Raw genomic sequence first — 18,762 nt, forward strand, 5'->3', positions numbered from 1 at the left:
AAAAATCTGCCTGCTAGGGGCTTCCCTGGTGGCGCAGTGGTTGAGAGTCTGCCTGCCAATGCAGGGAACATGGGTTCGAGCCTTGGTCTGGGAAGATCCCACATGCCGCGGAGCAACTGGGCCCGTGAGCCACAACTACTGAGCCTGCGCGTCTGGAGCCTGTCCTCTGCAACAAGAGAGGCTGCGACAGTGAGAGGCCCGTGCACAGCGATGAAGAGTGGCCCCCGCTCGCCGCAACTAGAGAAAGCCCTCGCACAGAAACGAAGACCCAACACAGCCAAAAATAAATAAATGAATTTATTTAAAAAAAGAATCTGCCTGCCAATGAAGGGGACATGGGTTCGAGCCCTGCTCCAGGAAGATCTCACATGCTGTGGTGCAACTAAGCCCAAGCGCCACAACTACTGAGCCTGAGCTCTAGACCCTGAGAGCCACAACTACTGAGCCTGCATGACACAACTACTGAAGCCCACGCGCCTAGAGCCTGTGCTCTGCAACAAGAGAAGCCACTGCAATGAGAAGCCCGCACACTGCAATGAAGAGTAGCCCCCGCTCGCCGCAACTAGAGAAAGCCTGTACACAGCAACGAAGACCCAACGCAGCCAAAAATAAATTAATTAAAAAATAAATAACTAAAATTAATTTTCTTAATGGTTTAACTCATATAACAAGGCTCTTGATTGAATTAATATCTACACCCCTCCACTGTTGGAATATTTAAAAGTCTAGTCCTAATTTTATTATTAATATTCATGTCCAAGGAAATAAATTTATCAATAAATAATTTATTAATTGATTAGTGTGTGCTGTATTTTTTAAACTCCACTATTCCCAAAGGTAAATGGAATGCCATGGAGCACATTTTCTAATTAAGTGTAAAAAACTACAAATTTAATAAGATAATTCAAACATATAAGAAACTATTTAAGCAATAAAACTTTACATCAAGGAAGTTGCAACATAAAACTATACTATTAATAACAATCAGAACACTTAAAAAGGCACGGATCCTTCTAACAAATTTTACTTACATCACAAGCGCACCACTCTTGGAACATTAGTAAAATGTTCTTCAATTGCATCTGTATAGCAATGGCAGCCTCCCAGTCAGGATCCACTTCTATGTGTTGCCCAACCTGTCTTCTGATTTCTTCCATTCCCTACAAGAAAAGAGTGGTTAACATATACATATGGGCCCTCTTTCTTTGCTCTTCCACTGGCAAAATATAAAATCATCAGGATTTATATTCATGTATGTGTAGTTTTTTAACATAGCTGTTACACTAGGTCAGAACGCACGGGTTCAAATCATAACTCTGTCACTTTTCTAGCTGTATGACCCTGGTCAAATTATTTCTAAGCTATGATTCCCTTATAGGTAAAAGGGGGATAATAATAGTAACTACCTCATAAGATTGCTATGAAGCTCAAAAGAAAGAATGCATGAAAGTGCTTACTACAGTTATCACATGGTAAGCATAAATAAACATTAATAGTAACAACTGCAGTTAACTAAGCTATTCAGAAAGATCTATTAAAGCAGAATCAGTGAGGCAGTGTTTAAATTTTACTTCTATTTTGCTAGATTTATCCTTTCTCAAATAAAAAACATAATTTGCTCAAAATAAAACAAAACATTAAAGATTGGGGTTAAATTTTTTTAAATAAATTTATCTTACTGATGTACAGAAGAACTATCATACCTGCATACAGGTAAGAATCTTCAAAAAAGATCTAAAGCCTTCAAGGAACTGCATTCTTAATCTTTCCGTCCACACTGCAGGCTTGCTGATCAGGATATACCTATCATTTCAAGAGACAAAGAAACATTTCACTTTCCTATTTTGGGATAATTTTAAGGTTCTCAGGGCTATAGATAATGTTGATTCATCAAAATTATGAATTCTAATTTCTTATAACTCTAGGCAGTGCTAGAATTACACCAGCAAAATGTGAATGCTCTACCTATGAGAGGCAGATGTCAAAGCTAAGCCTGACTTCTCCACTCAAAAGTTAGTCTGATTAAGTGAATCTAGCCTGTCACAGCTGGACAACCACAGTACAAATTTTCTAGAACTGTTCATACCCTTCACCCAAAGGACCAGTTGAAATCCCTTCAGTCTCAAAATGCATGTCAAAACTACATGTGCATGATGTATGCTGGTTGTGCAAACTATTTCAGAATATTTTGTAAGTTATAAAATATTTTTGTGCATTAAAATGACACACATTTTCCCCTAAAGCATGCAGTCATGAGAATTATAGTAGTTTGGCCTGAGGATTCAATACCTTTGTTACTGCTGCTCAGTATGTAATGACTAAAGATTTGTACAACTTTGTGTGACTATTCTGCACTGGTTCCCAGAGCCATTCGTTCCTGCTACCTGATTTCGGTACCATAGATATACTACTGCTGGTGGGTCAGGAAATTTGGAACAGACTTCCTACCTCCAGGCTTTCTTCGCCCAGAACCCAGAAGAAGGATATAAGCACCTATGTCATCGTGGCTTACATATCAGAATGTATTTGTTTCATAAGATAAACAGACCCATTTTAGCCTATAATTTACAAGACCAATACTTCTTTTGGCTGTAAAGACAATGGCTGTTTTCATATCCAGTGGGAACATGGTTTATCACAAAATAACTTCTCAGGAAGGAATCATTAACAATTGTTAAAAATTATTTTGCACTCAGCCAACCCAAATCAATTCCTATTACACACCAGGTATCAGGAACATAAACATGAACCAGACACCCTACCCTTGAGGTTCAAAGTGCAGATGGGAAAACAGATATGTATACTGGACACTGCAATCCAATGTTAAGTTCCCAAAAAAAGGGCACAAAGGAAGTAATGCTGAACATAAAAGACATGGCAAAAAAATGGAGGAAAAATTAGTTTTATTCATAAAGATAGTAAGGATTGTGGTTTAATTTTCCCTTTCTTTAAATATCCATTAATATGTTGAAAGTTAAAATACAATCATCAGGGGCTTCCCTGGTGGCGCAGTGGATGAGTGTCCACCTGCTGATACAGGGGACATGGGTTCGTGCCCCGGTCCGGGAGGATCCCACATGCCGCGGAGCGGCTGGGCCCGTGAGCCATGGCCACTGAGCCTGCGCGTCCGGAGCCTGTGCTCCGCAATGGGAGGGGCCACAATAGTGAGAGGCCCGCGTACCGCAAAAAAAAAAACAAAAGAAAAACAATCATCAGGACTTTATCAAAGAAATAACTTTGAAATATACTAATTACATTCTAAATCTTTACATTCTAAATCTTCCTTTTAAAGTAAAAAAGACTAAAGTTTAAACTCTACCACAATGAACAAATGGCATCAAAGTTTGGCAAAGTAGCAGTAGAGCACTGCTACTCAAAAGGTTGGTTCACAAACTAGAAGCATGAGCATCAACTGAATCTTTAGAAATGCAGAATCTACTAAGTAATAATCTGCATTTTAACAAGCTCCCATAAAGATTTGCATTCATATTAATATTTGAGAAGCACTGATCTAGAGAAGAAAATTTACATTTCTAGTTTCACATAGTTCATGCCTGACCCCTGTAGGAGACCTAGGAAGTAAAGAAGATGTAAGAGATAGGAAGAAAGGAAAGAGTAAGGAAGGAAAGGAAAAGAAAAGCAGTCTGCAGATAAAAATAGGTGGTAAAAGCAGTGGAAGGAGAGGGTGGGACAGAGTAGGAGAGGAAGAGGGTGACTTGCATTGAGAATATGCTATACTTTTCAGAAAAAGGAAGGAACAAGTTAGAGTAATAAAAGGACAATATTCACTTAACAGAACCAAGGTTCAACTGCATCTCTTTTCTAAGTTTCATTTCCATAATATCCCAACAGATACCTTCCATAGAGTGAGTGACAAATGAAACTAAATTAATACAGGTGTATTTATTTAGAATGAGAGAGGTAATAATCCCTTCCTTCTACTACACAGACCTCAGAGTACTGTGTTCATTTCTTGGCATATACCTTAAGTGGTACACAGTCAACTAAAACAGCTTCAGTAGCGAAGGACAATAATGTAGAAGGAATTTTAAATATGAAATGGGTATATTTAAAGAAAATGATGCAACTTAACATAAAAAAGAGTTGTCAGATATGCCTGCTGTCTTCAAATACGTCAAGTTAAATGAGCACTGAGTTGCTCTGAATGGACAAAGGGTGAGCTAGAGCCACATAATGAAAGCTACAAAGACAGATTTCAATATAAAATAAACTTTCTAAAAGTTGGAAGGGGCTACTCAAGGGTTAGAATGCACTGCTTTGAGAGAGTGAAAATTTCCTGAGGCAGGCTGAACAGAGCTTCTGCTAGGACCAATAAACTTATTTCATGCTGAGGTACAGTCAGATAAGTAGTATATAAAGTGAGACTATGAAGAGCTACAAATTCTGGAAGAATCTGTACTTTATTCTAGAAACAGTTAAAAGGCATTAAGTATTTGTGGTTATTTCTAACTGATTTAAAAATAAGCAGGGCTTCAGGAAGAAGTGGTGAATGAGTAAGTATATGGGGAAATAATAAGAATGACTACAAAATTTCTACAATGAGAGACTGAGAAATGGGGTTCAGTAATTATTTGTTAAATGAAGGGTATATCTGATTGGTGCTTTAGGCCAGGTTTCAGAGAAGGCTTTGTTGTTGTTTATGTAGTCTGTGAAGCTACATAATGTAGTGAAAGGAACATGAGTATTACAGATAAATAGCGTTAGGCTCAAATCCAAATTCTGCAACTTACTAGTTTTGTGACCTTAGTCAAATAATTATAATCTACAAATAAAGATATCACCTACCTTATGAGAATGTTGCAAGAATAAAATGAAGTAAAATAAGTAAAGCTTCTTAGCACATAGCAGTTACTAATAAATAACACAGGACCCTTGTGAGAGTGAATTACACGAGAAGTCTAACACAATATCTGCTAATCAGGTCCTCAAAAGACATTAATTTTCCCTTCTCCTTGTCATTAGAGATATCTCTACTTATGTAAGGATGTAGGAGAGCAGTTGTGAGCATCAGATGAGTGGGAAAACTTTAAAATTACCTTCCCAACCAGGGACCCTAAAGTTTTACCATAGGGGTAAGTATCTAGGGATGCATTAACTCTAAATTATTTACCACAGAGAATAATTATAGTCAGAGATCCACAAAATAAAATAAGACAAAACAATGATGTGATTATGCACTTCTCTGGATAGAAAAATAACTCTGTTATAAGAATACTTCAGAGTAATGAGAACCACAGAAAGAGATTTTTCCTATACAGTAGACCAAAGGAATGATAAATACACTGATTTAACACTAAACTTTAAGTACTGCCATTTGGAGTTTTTGTATATTTTTTGTTTGTTTTGCATATTGTAAATTATGCATAATTTGTGAATCACACTGGCTAAATGGCAATTCACTACTGAACTCATCACCATCTCAACTTGTACTGAAGATATGATAACATAACGATTTACTGAACTTTAAAGAAAGAATTACATGTCATAATCATGTTTAGAAATTGCAGAATTTGAAAGGGTCTGAAAACATTTTTCTGAGTAATATCAAGGATCCAATGCATAGTTCCAGAAATCTGTCAAATGTATTTTTCTAACTAGAGTAAACTATTTCTAGGTTGGTTTAGAAACTTGTTTCCAGCTCTCTATACTTTACATGGTCACTAGAAGAAGTGGACAAAATTAGAATGATTTTATTCACGTAGGGACTAGAATAAGTAATCATATATATCTTAGAGCTCTTTTTTTAATAGTGAACTAAATGAAACATATTTTGTCTTAATATATTCTTAAAATAATTAAGTTTATGATTTATTGAATACTTTATACAGCATAATCCTTATAGTAGTCACCATCTATTTCTAAAAAAATTAGAAATTTATTTCCTTTTAGGTCCAATGATCCCAAATGTGACCTATCATATGATTCCAACTTTACTTTAAAAGGAAACTCCATTTCTTCAGGGAGAAAAACTTAAGAAACCCCTGATGAATACTTGGTCATATGTATGAAAAAGGAGTTAAAAAATTTCACATCAACAAGATCATCTGAAACTAAGCACAAAGAGACTATGCAAGAGGGGCAGAACCAAAATACATGAGTGGTAGTGAGTGGAAGGCATGGTGACCATGATGGAGATTCATTTGGTGACCCCAAGAGACCCTAAGTTCCTGTGAGAGGCCCTTCCTCAGTACCTTCTTTATTGACCTGATTTTAACTCTATTAGAAGCCTTCACTTAAAACATTTATTGACATCACAGTAACAGTTCTTTGTCCTTGCCATCATTATAAAGATTCCAAGATAACCAAAAGGATCAGATGTTTATATATAGGACAGAATAAACACAACTGTGTTTAACAGGTACCCTCACCTTTTTACTCGAACAACTTACTTTAGATCACATATTACTGCATATACTCTTCCCAATTTGTCCTGGCTATAACCCTGGAAGTTGAATTTATTGTTCCTATCCAAGTACTCAGGCAAAACTTCCAGCAGAGTTTCAGTGATGACAGAGATAACATTTTGCTCTTCAATAAGATGTCGAGCCTGCAGAACATGTGAAGAATATTGTCTTTAGTATTAACTCATTATAGTATGGACTTTACTTATTTATTCATTTGGTTGGTAAATCATTTTGAATAAATGTTTGTTGAGCATCAAACATACTCCTTAGTCTCACAGGATAGCAATTTCTGAGAAATTATTTTCTAAAAGTAAAAATTCCCTACTCCTCAGCAACTAGAAAACACCTATCTGAACACCCCAAGCCCATTACACAGGTTACACAGTATCTGTGTAACATTCATTTACATGAATGTTTACCACTGTTAATCACACAGTGAGCAAAGCAGAACAAACAGATATACTTCAGGCTTCTGTCATATATATTTTCTATTCTGACATCTCCCCCTTAATCGCAATCCAATTTCTCTTCCCCATTCTTTTCTCTGGCCTTTGAAAAGAGAAAGTAGGAACTTTCCAGAAGAAACAGGAAAAGTAGCAGGATAAAAAGGAAGCAGAATCCTCCACCCTCCTCCTCCCAGGCCTATGCAGCTCCATCTCATGCAAATGCTCAACAGTTATACTCTCCTCCTGTTTTGTTTTGTCTTACTCTATTCCCCCACCCTAACAATGATTAAAAAAAAAAAAAACCTAAAGAACAAGAGAATAGCACACAAAAAAATTTTTGGTATTAAAAAGGCACTGTTCCTAAGTTACTCTAGACACTGAGAAACCATCCCTAGGTTTCACCTGCAGGAATAAGCACTTTTGGACCAAGGTAGTGCCATCACTCCCACTCCACAAATTACCTAGCCCTTGGGTATCATTAAAGTATTTTCACGTGCAGATACCACTGAAGCATTATTCAATTTTCCACGTGTAATTAGACCAGCATAGTGACTCAGAAATTGTTTTAATTCAATTCAACACTAACTAAAATTCTTAAATAATAAAATAAATATTACTTAGAAAGGTTGCCAAGACTAATTAATACATACCAAAGTAGGAACAGTAAACATCTGAACTGAGAGTGCAGTTATAGAGATACTTCTGTCATGATCATCACTGATATAGTCTTTCTGTAGCTGCTTATAATACTGGAAGATAAAACAATAAGTGGAGAAGCAATTATAAATAAGTACTGAAAACTTTTAAAATCCCAATTTTAACAGCTGCTATATTTGTTCCTATGTATAAGATGGCAAGTATTATAACTCCTATTTATTAAGGGGAGATACTATGGTCAACAAAAATTTACTAGAAAGAGAATAACAAAAGACTGAATATGAATTCAGCTACCCAAACTAGCATAGTTGGATACTGAGAACTATTTTTAAAAAACACAACAAACACACACACACACACACACGTAAAAATCACAGAGGACTGCAAAGGTGTAGTATATACTTTCTCAAACAGAATCTGGGGCAATTTTTAGCAGATTTTACCCCAATGGAATAGGGCAGGGACTATATTGAAAGTATTTAAAAGCTGATATGACCCAGAAAACCAACCATCAGATTCAACCCAGCCTTAAACAGAATGGATGCTGGCTGTACATAACTTCTTATACATACTGGTGCATACCAGCTGAAAATCAATCCTGATATCTTGGGAGAACAAAAATATAATACATCCAGTCATGCATCAAGCATCTATTATATGTAAGCACAGTGTTAGATCCCTGACCTACATATTTAATTTCAACCATTAGAATTCATACAAAGTTTAAGAGGTAACCATGGTATACAGAAAAACATCATATAAGGAGGGAGAACTGCTGCTGTATAAGGAAAAAACTTCATTTCAGATCACAGATATGGTCCAATATTCTATCTCTAATGAGTTTTAGAAGAATAGAGTTGATAATTTGAGTTGTCATCACCTTTAAAGAAACCAAATGTCTTAGTTGCTTTTAACAATCTACTTATAAAATCCAGGAAGTGCAGGTATCTTATCCCATAGTATCATTTGCCTATGACAATCATTATTTAACTCTCTGCTTCCAATTCCATCCTGGGTCTACCTCTGTCCTAAGTTTTACAGAATTTCCTGCCACTCAAAATCAGAGTAAACTAACAAGTATTTACTGGATACCTCTGTATAAGGCAAAGCAGAAGGTTAAAGAAGTACATGTTCTAACTAGTCTAACTTGAGAGAGAGAGAGACAAAAAATATAACAATATAAGGGATATACAATAGATCAATAAAACAATATTAAAAAGCTGTAAGATTTATCTTTATATTCTAGCCTCAAATAGTTAAGTATAACTCTTGCCCATCAGATATCTGCCTCCTTTTAGCATGTATATCTGTTCCTTTTCCCTGCTATGCCTTTCAGCTAGTCACTGCTCTTGTTATAATTTTACTAACAAATGATTAGAAAAGATAAATGTATTCATGAATGTGATAACTTCCTACTGCTTTTTCTAGGCAAACAATAGGTCATTTTCCACCTATCTCCTCTCTCAGACTACTGTTTCCATACTACCAAACGTGAAAATAAATGAACTTTTTGACAGAGAAATGAACTATAAAATTAAATTCTTGCTTCATAATTATCCCCTTTGTTTCCATTATTTCACTTACAAAAATGGTTTTCTATTTCTATTTATTGATATCTATTTATAAAGAGCAATTACCTTCACAAATTCCATAGCAAAGAATTTTTTGTATTCCATCTCCATAAAAAAACTGCTGAAGATCAATTCGTGAAGGATCTTACGGGCACCTATACATCATTTTTTAGGGAGGTGGGAGGAGTATCACCAAGGCAAAAAAAACATTCCAGCTATTAGTAGTGGCAGAATATTATAAAAATATTTCACATGCTAATAGACCTCAAGGACTCAAATGTTAGTGGCATTTATTGCATTAATATTTAATAGCTAGAATTTAAAATACATACATGTAATGCCTTTCCCCTCTTTTTCTGTACCCCTCTCACTCCTGTACCTTACTTCATCCTACTTCTCCCACCTTTCTCCATTCCTTTTCATTCTGTTTCACTAAAGACTACTCTTACTCTGTACTTTCCCTTCTCCATCCCCTTTAACCTTTCTCTCACCTTTTACTTTTGGTTCTTCATTTAAATTTTAAAAATGAAAATTAACATAGCTTTTATAATGGCACTACTGCATGAATGCATACATACTCTTTTTACTGGTTCTGAGTAAATGAAAAGGCACTATAATTAAAAGGCAATATCCCAGGGTTTTAACACAGAATACATATTGATTGGTTAACCTCACCTTCAAAGTATAATATCTTATCAAGTTCACTGATTTAATAAACAAAAGAGATTAAACTCCACTTTAAGGTCATAATATTCCTCTGCTTCATGGCAAGAAGCACAAGTAAAGATCTACCTACCTTTATAAAGCTTTGCATCCCAAAGCATTAACCTGCTTATGAGACAGGGATTCTCAGAGCCAGGTTCTTCTCTAAGGCATGCTTGGCAAAAGATCTGTCTGAAGTCACCTACAAACAAAAAAAGTCATATAATTTTTATTCTTAAAGTATTTTCTCCCAAAAGTACATTTCCTATAATAACATATGAAAAAACTAACAGTAATCATCCTACACTTGATATCAAGAATTATTCTGTCAATATCAAAGAATCAAGAGCCAATGAAACATTATTCACAGCATCTGAAATGCAATCCTGAAAATAAGCAAAATGTATAAAAAAAAACAAAAACCATTTTATTTTATACTCAATGACATTTTAAAATTTGTGGCTATTTAAAAAGACAATAGTTTATGAAAAATAAGAAAAATAGGCTATATACTTACTTGAATAGCTCATAATTTTATTCATCCAGGACCCCAGACGCAAAGCAAATTTCTGATGAGCCATAACCTCAGAGTGTAATACTTCTACATGAAGTGGATGTTGAGAGACATTTTCTGAATGACTCTAGAAATGAAAGGAATATTAAAAACAAACTAGTTTTAAAATTTTTGTTCTAACTAAGTAATCTACTCTTCAAAAAAAGAAATCTATAACTGTTGCAGTTCCAAATCTCTGGGTCTAAATGCTCCAATCTTATCTTTACTTAGGATGTCAAACCACTTCAACAATATAATTGTTTTACTTGGGCTCTTGTAATGTGCATTCCTCTTAAAATTCTCTTTTTGACTCTAATTCAGAAAATTACCTTTATATCTTCCTTTGCTTCCTGGCAAGCAGCAAAAGCACCTGCTTTAACAGCCCGACGGCCCTAATTATAGACAAACATGAGAATTAGGTGGTAGTAGATTGACAATCCCAATCAATCAATAAGTAATATAAAGCCCAAAGACCCAATAAGCTCTTAATTATCAATCATTTGTTGACTGCCTAAAAGTCCTAAGATTGACAATACCTAGAAGATAAACATAAATGTTTAGCAGTTTTATGTAGCTTCAGAACTTTCAATACCACTAGTGGAGAGTTTCTATACTTTAGGATTCTAGATTTCCTGCTTGGCAAGAATGTCAATTATTTACTTATTGTAGTATATTCTATTTCTATCAGATAATAATAAGTTAGGTTTACTAAACTCCTATTATATGTCTTAGATAGTTTTCATGAGTAAACTTAAAATTCTTCATCATGTGTTCCATATCACACTTTTGGTCCACTAGTGGGTTAGAGGTTTGGCCAGGATATTGATTCCTCAAGTCCTAGAATCACAATGCTAATTACTAGTGCCATGATATTTCTTCTACCATCTTACCCTCCTCTTGAGGGTAGGGATTAGGTTAATGTTCCTTCTGCATACCCGAAGAACACATTTTGCTTTGGATGGGTGTTAAATAAAAGCTGAGCCATGCTATCAATATTATTCTAAAAATAGTTTTAATAGATGATGTTAACTAACCAACTTCTCATAATTCATGCATTTATTCATTCATTCAATAATTATAGAAACAGACTGAGGTTGAGCTGACATTCTTTTTTTTTTTTTTTGGTGGTACACGGGCCTCTCACTGTTGTGGCCCCTCCCATTGCGGAGCACAGGCTCCGGATGCACAGGCTCAGCGGCCATGGCTCACAGGCCCAGCCACTCCGCGGTATGTGGGATCTTCCCGGACCGGGGCACAAACCTGCGTCCCCTGCATCGGCAGGCGGACTCTCAACCACTGCGCCACCAGGGAAGCCCGAGCTGACATTCTTAACTACTCTTTGCCAAGTATATTCAGTAACTTTCTAATTATTTAGAACAAAAGAGGAAAATTAGTCATCTTAAACTGTTAAACACACACAGAAAAATCAAGTTTCAACCAATTTACTTAGGCTATAAAGGATAAATGAAGAGGATGGTTGTACCTAACACAATACTAAGGCACTTGGCAAGGGCCAGTCAACACCCAATTTCCAGGAAGCTGATGAAGACAGCATAATAATTCAAATGACACGAACCTCTTTGTCTATGGCAGTGGTGTGCAACTGTGCCTCTGCGAGCTCACAGTCAAGAGCTCTTTGTAGACTGTATATGACATGGTCATATGAATGGTGTTCATCATTGAAAAGGACACAGTAGTAGCTATCATTTTTCTCTCTGTTTTTAAAAAAAGATATATATTCAGACACTGCAACAAATAAACAAAGGAAAACATGAAATACAGGCTAAAATAATATATGCCATGTGATGAAGCAGCACCATGTAGCTTCCTACGTATGGGAAAGTACCTCTGTAATACTAGTATAGGAGGTGATTTTAAGTGGTACAGTGCCATAAAATTTAAAAACCCTGACAAAAGTATTACCTTTTCGATGTTTGTCCCCCAATTTTTCTAACTTTCAGAATTAAAATATTATTCTCAGTAAGTGGCAGTATGTCTTTAACACCATTCTTAAATCTTGCTAATCTCCCACTTTGACAAAAGGAGACAGGCCTCAGGCTCAGAACCTTCAAGCAGGCAATGACAGACAGATTTTATTAACATTTAGTTTTTATTTAACTTATTTTTGTTTTTACCTTCTATTTATTTTAAGTGATACTGGTTTTATAGCACATTTAAGTTTTTTTTAAAAAGGTATATAGATTTAAAGTGCCAGAACTACCATTTGACTGAGAGGCCTTAGACAAATCACTTAAGCATTTAATCTTGCTGAGATGACAGTAGCTTTTCCACCTCTAAGAAGAGTATAATATCTACATTTGAGAGTGGTGTGAGGATCTTATAAAATACGTGAAAATGGCTGTCATGGGCTACACAAATGTCAGAAGTTATTATCAGTTTTAAACAGTTTATAATAACCTTTCACTAATACTCAATTGATCCTCATAACTCTAAGAGGCAGCTTTTCTCAGGCCTCTTATACCTTAGGAAATAGAGGCTCAAAAAGACTTCTCTATGGTCCCAAAGCCAATAAGCAGTGAGAATTAGAACTCAGATCTGTGAATTTGAAGTCCAGTGCGGTCTACACACATGACCACACTCAAGCAACCCACCCTTTTTAGACAGGCATATTGCTAGTACTATGTTTACCAACACAAAGTTTCTTAAAGCATTTAACTGATGCTATCAAAATATCTGAAATTAAAACCTTTGTGGACACAATCGCTGATGATCGTTATTTTCATAAACAGTTTATGGCCCAGCAAAAGTCAAAACAATACATTTAATGTTTTTAAAAATTGAAATTCTTAATTCTCTCTCATAGAATAATACAAATACACCCAATAAACTAAAAAAACTGTACTTAGGTTTGTGAAACTCCTATATTACTCAGGTAGAAAAATTCCTACAAGCCCCAAACTGTATTTCATATCAGGTCTAGAATTCTCTTTTGCATTTGTAAATTAAGAGCAAATATTACTGTCACTAAAAGACATATGGTCGTTAGAAATTGCTGGGTTTTAGCTAAAAAAAACTGTTAAGGGAATTCCCTTGTGGCGCAGGGGTTAAGAATCTGCCTGCCAATGCAGGGGACATGGGTTCGAGCGCTGGTACGGGAAGATCCCACATGCCGCAGAGCAACTAAGCCCGTGTGCCACAACTACTGAGGCTGCGCTCTAGAACCCACGAGCCACAACTACGGAGCCCGCAAGCCACAACTACTGAAGCCCATGCGTCTAGAGTCTGTGCTCCGCAACAAAGACAAGCCACTGCAATGAGAAGCCCACGCACCTCAACGAAGAACAGCCCCTGCTCGCCGCAACTGGAGAAAGCACGCGGGCGGCAACGAAGACCCAATGCGGACAAAAATAAATAATAAATAAACTTTTAAAAAACAACTGTTGGGGCTTCCCTGGTGGCGAAGTGGTTGAGAGTCCGCCTGCCGATGCAGGGGACACGGGTTCGTGCCCCGGTCTGGAAAGATCACACATGCCGCGGAGTGGCTGGGCCCGTGAGCCATGGCCGCTCAGCCTGCGCGTCCGGAGCCTGTGCTCCGCAACGTGACAGGCCACAACAGTGAGAGGCCCGCGTACCGAAGAAAAACCACAAAAAACTGTTAAATCCCTACACCTGAAATAAATCTAGATCCCAAAGCACAGGGCAAAGGGCTATCTCCTTATTCCTACCATCAAATATTTTAAATTTTTTAAAATTAATTAATTTATGTATTTTTGGCTGCGTTGGGTCTTTGGTGCAGTGTGCAGGCTTCTCGTTGCGTTGGCTTCTCTTGTTCCAGTGCATGGGCTCTAGGCGCACGGGCTTCAGTAGTTGTGGAACATGGGATCTCAAGTGCAGGCTCAGGGCTTCCCTGGTGGCGCAGTGGTTGAGAGTCCACCTGCCGATGCAGGGGACACGGGTTCATGCCCCGGTCTGGGAAGATCCCACGTGCCGCGGAGCGGCTGGCCCCTGAGCCGTGGCCGCTGAGCCTGCGCGTCCAGAGCCTGTGCTCCACAACGGCAGAGGCCACAACAGTGAGAGGCCAGCATACCAAAAAATAAAAATAAAAGAAATAAAGTGCAGGCTCAGTAGTTGTGGCACATGGGCTTAGTTGCTCCACGGCATGTGGGATCTTCCTGGACCAGGGCTCACATCCATGTCCCCTGCATTGGCAGGTGGATTGTTAACCACTGCACCACAAGGGAACCTCCATCAAAATATCTTCTTTTCTTTTTCTTCTTTTTCTTTTCTTTTTTTTTTAAATTTAATTTAATTTTTTTATACAGCAAGTTCTTATTAGTCATCCATTTTATACACATCAGTGAATACATGTCAATCCCAATCTCCCAATTCATCACACCATTCCCCCACTCCCAGCTGCTTTCCCCCCTTGGTGTCCATACGTTTGTTCTCTACATCTGTGTCTCTATTTTTGCCCTGCAAACCGGTTCATCTCTATCATTTTTCTAGGTTCCACAGATATGCGTTAATATACCATATTTGTTTTTCTCTTTCTGACTTACTTCACTCTCTATGATAGTCTCTTGATTCACCCACGTCTCCACAAATGACCCAATTTCGTTCCTTTTTATGGCTGTGTAATATTCCATTGCATACAGGTACCACATCTTCTTTATCCATTCGTCTGTCGATGGGCATTTAGGTTGCTTCCATAACCTGGCTACTGGAAATAGTGCAGCACTGAACATTGGGGCGCATGTGTCTTTCTGAATTATGGTTTTCTCTGGGTATATGCCCAGTAGTGGGATTGCTGGGTCATATGGTAATTCTATTTTCAGTTTTTTAATGAACCTCCATACTGTTCTCCATAGTGGCTGTATCAATTTACATTCCCACCAACAGTGCAAGAGGGCCGCCTTTTCTCCACACCCTCTCCAGCATTTGTTGTTTGTAGATTTTCTGATGATGCCCATTCTGACTGGTATCAGGTGATACCTCATTGTAGTTTTGATTTGCATTTCTCTAATGATTAGTGATATTGAGCAGCTTTTCATGTGCTTCTTAGCCACCTGTATGTCCTCTTTGGAGAAATGTCTATTTAGGTCTTCTGCCCATTTTTTGATTGGGTTGTTTGTTTTTTTAATATTGAGCTGCATGAGCTGTTTATATATGTTGGAGATTAATACTTTGTTGATTTGTCTACGAGTATGTTTTCCCATTCTGAGGGTTGTCTTTTCGACTTGTGTGTAGTTTCCTTTGCTTTGCAAAAGCTTTTAAGTTTCATTAGGTCCCATTTGTTTATTTTTGTTTTTATTTCCATTACTCTAGGAGGTGGATCAAAAAAGATCTCGCTGTGATTTATGCCAAAGAGTGTTCTTCCTATGTTTTCCTCTAAGAGTTTTACAGTGTCCAGTCTTACATTTAGGTCTCTAATCCATTTTGAGTTTAATTTTGTGTATGGTGTTAGGGAGTGTTCTAATTTCATTCTTTTACATGTAGCTGTCTAGTTTCCCCAGTACAACTTATTGAAGAGACTCTCTTTTCTCCATTGTATATCCTTGCCTCCTTTGTCATAGATTAGTTGACAATAGGTTGCATGGGTTTATCTCTGGGCTTTCTATCCTGTTTCATTGATCTATGTTTCTGTTTTTGTGCCAGTACCATATTGTCTTGATTACTGTAGCTTTGTAGTCTAGTCTGAAGTCAGGGAGTCTGATTCTTCCAGCTCTGCTTTTTTCCCTCAAGACTGCTTTGGCTATTTGGGGTCTTCTGTATCTCCATACAAAATTTAAGGTTTTTTGTTCTAGTTCTGTAAAAAATGCCATTGGTAATTTGACAAGGATTGCATTGAATCTGTAGATTGCTTTGGGTAGTATAGTCATTTTCACAGTATTGATTCTTCCAATCCAAGAACATGGAATATCTCTCCATCTTTTGGTATCATCTTTAATTTCTTTCAACAGTGCCTTATAGTTTTCTGCATACAGGTCTTTTGTCTCCCTAGGTCAGTTTATTCCTAGGTATTTTATTCTTTTTGTTGCAATGGTAAATGGGAGTGTTTCTTAATTTCTCTTTCAGATTTTTCATCATCTGAAGGAATGATGAAAAATCATTGTATAGGATGATGTGTATACGAATGCAAGAGATTTCTGTGCATTAATGTTGTATCCTGCAACTTTACCAAATACATTAATTAGCTCTAATAGTTTTCTGGTGGCATCTTTAGGATTCTCTATGTATACTATCATGTCATCTGCAAACGGTGACAGTTTTACTTCTTCTTTTCCAATTTGTATTCCTTTTATTTCTTTTTCTTCTCTGATTGCCTTGGCTAGGACTTCCAAAATTATGTTGAATAATAGTGGTGAGGGTGGACATCCTTGTCTCATTCCTCATCTTAGAGGAAATGCTTTCAGTTTTTCACCATTGAGAATGATGTTTGCTGTGGGTTTGTAGTATATGGCCTTTATTATGTTGAGGTAGTTCCCTCTATGCCCACTTTCTGGAAAATATTTATCATAAGTGGTGTTGAATTTTGTCACAAGCTTTTTCTGCATCTATTGAGATGATCATATGGTTTTTATTCTTCAATTTGCTAATATGCTGTATCACATTGATTAATTTGCGTATATTGAAGTATCCTTGCATCCCTGGGATATATTGCGTATATCCTTGCATCCCTGGGATATATTGCGTATATCCTTGCATCCCTGGGATATATTGCGTATATCCTTGCATCCCTGGGATATATTGCGTATATTGAAGTATCCTTGCATCCCTGGGATAAATCCCACTTGATCCCACTTCAATTTGCTAATATGCTGTATCACATTGATTAATTTGCGTATATTGAAGTATCCTTGCATCCCTGGGATAAATCCCACTTTTATGTATTTTTGGATTCTGTTTGCTAGTATTTTGTTGAGGATTTTTGCATCTATATTCATCAGTGATATTGGTCTGTAATTTTCTTTTTTTGTAGTATCTTTGTCTGGTTTTGGTATCAGGGTGATGGTGGCCTCATAGAATGAGTTTTGGAGCTTTCCTTCCTCTGCTATTTTTTGGAAGAGTTTGAGAAGGATGGGTGTTAGCTCTTCTCTAAATGTCTGACAAAATTCACGTGTGAAACCATCTGGTCCTGGACGTTTGTTAGAAGATTTTTAATCACAGTTTCAACTTCATTACTTGTGATTGGTCTGTTCATATTTTCTATTTCTTCCTGGTTCAGTTTTGGAAGGTTATACCTTTCTAAGAATTTGTCCATTTCTTCTAGGTTGTCTATTTTATTGGCATAGTTGTTTGTCGTAATCTCTTATAATTCTTTGTATTTCTGCCATGTCAGTTGTGATTTCTCCTTTGTCATTTCTAATTTTATTGATTTGAGTCCTCTTCCTCTTTTTCTTGATGAGTCTGGCTAATGGTTTATCAATTTTGTTTATCTTCTCAAAGAACCAGCTTTTAGTTCTATTGATCTTTGCTATCGTTTTCTTTGTTTCTATTTCATTTATTTCTGCTCTGATCTTTATGATTTCTTTCCTTCTGCTAACTTTGGGTTTGGTTTGTTCTTCTTTCTCTAGCTCCTTTAGGTGTAATGTTATATTGTTACTTGTTTTTGAGGTGGGCTTGTATAGCTATAAACTTCCCTCTTAGAACTGCTTTTGCTGCCTCCCATAGGTTTTGGATCATCGTGTTTTCATTGTCACTTGTCTCTAGGTATTTTTTGATTTCCGCTTTGATTTCCTCAGTGATCTCTTGGTTATTTAGTAACGTAGTGTTTAGCCTCCATGTGTTTGTGCTTTTTACGTTTTTTTCCCCTATAACTGATTTCTAATCTCATAGCGTTGTGGTCAGAAAAGATGCTTGATATGATTTCAATTTTCTTAAATTTATTTAGGCTTGATTTGTGACCCAAGATGTGATCTATCCTGGAGAATGTTCCATGTGCACTTGAGAAGAAAGTGTAATCTGCTGTTTTTGGATGGAATGTCCTATAAATGTCTATTAAATCTATCTGGTCTATTGTGTCATTTAAAGCTTGGGTTTCCTTATTAATTTTCTGTTTGAATGGCCTGTCCATTGGTGTTAATGAGGTGTTAAAGTCCCTCACTATTATTGTGTTACTGTCGATTTCCTCTTTTAGAGCTGTTAGCAGTTGCCTTAAGTATTGAGGTGCTCCTATGTTGGGTGCATATATATTTATAATTGTTATATCTTCTTCTTGGATCGATCCTTTGATCATCATGTAGTGGCCTTCGTTGTCTCTTGTAACATTCTTTATTTTAAAGTCTATTTTATCTGATATGAGTATTGCTACTCCAGCTTTCTTTAGATTTCCATTTACATGGAATATCTTTTTCCATCCCCTCACTTTCAGTCTGTATGTGTCCCTATGTCTGAAGTGGGTTCTTGTAGACAGCGTATGTATGGGTCTTGTTTTTGTATCCATTCAG

General features: G+C 36.8%; 1 protein-coding gene across 3 annotated transcripts in view; it reads right to left on the minus strand.

Moving 5' to 3' along the window:
- Positions 1-18,762, minus strand: part of UBR1 (ubiquitin protein ligase E3 component n-recognin 1) — a 167,520-nt gene that overhangs the window by 80,771 nt on the left and 67,987 nt on the right. For all 3 annotated transcript variants that reach the window (XM_082647339.1, XM_082647338.1, XM_082647340.1), the window contains 9 exons: positions 11,931-12,069; positions 10,684-10,746; positions 10,319-10,442; positions 9,896-10,003; positions 9,166-9,254; positions 7,522-7,620; positions 6,411-6,568; positions 1,704-1,803; positions 1,032-1,160 (listed from right to left, as the gene is read on the minus strand). In XM_082647339.1, coding sequence (XP_082503465.1) covers positions 1,032-1,160; positions 1,704-1,803; positions 6,411-6,568; positions 7,522-7,620; positions 9,166-9,254; positions 9,896-10,003; positions 10,319-10,442; positions 10,684-10,746; positions 11,931-12,069 — 1,009 coding nt within the window. The remainder of the gene's footprint in view (positions 1-1,031; positions 1,161-1,703; positions 1,804-6,410; positions 6,569-7,521; positions 7,621-9,165; positions 9,255-9,895; positions 10,004-10,318; positions 10,443-10,683; positions 10,747-11,930; positions 12,070-18,762) is intronic.

The sequence above is a fragment of the Grampus griseus genome (assembly GCF_964374135.1).
Source record: "Grampus griseus genome assembly, chromosome: 2".
NCBI classification, from domain to species: Eukaryota; Metazoa; Chordata; class Mammalia; order Artiodactyla; family Delphinidae; genus Grampus; species Grampus griseus.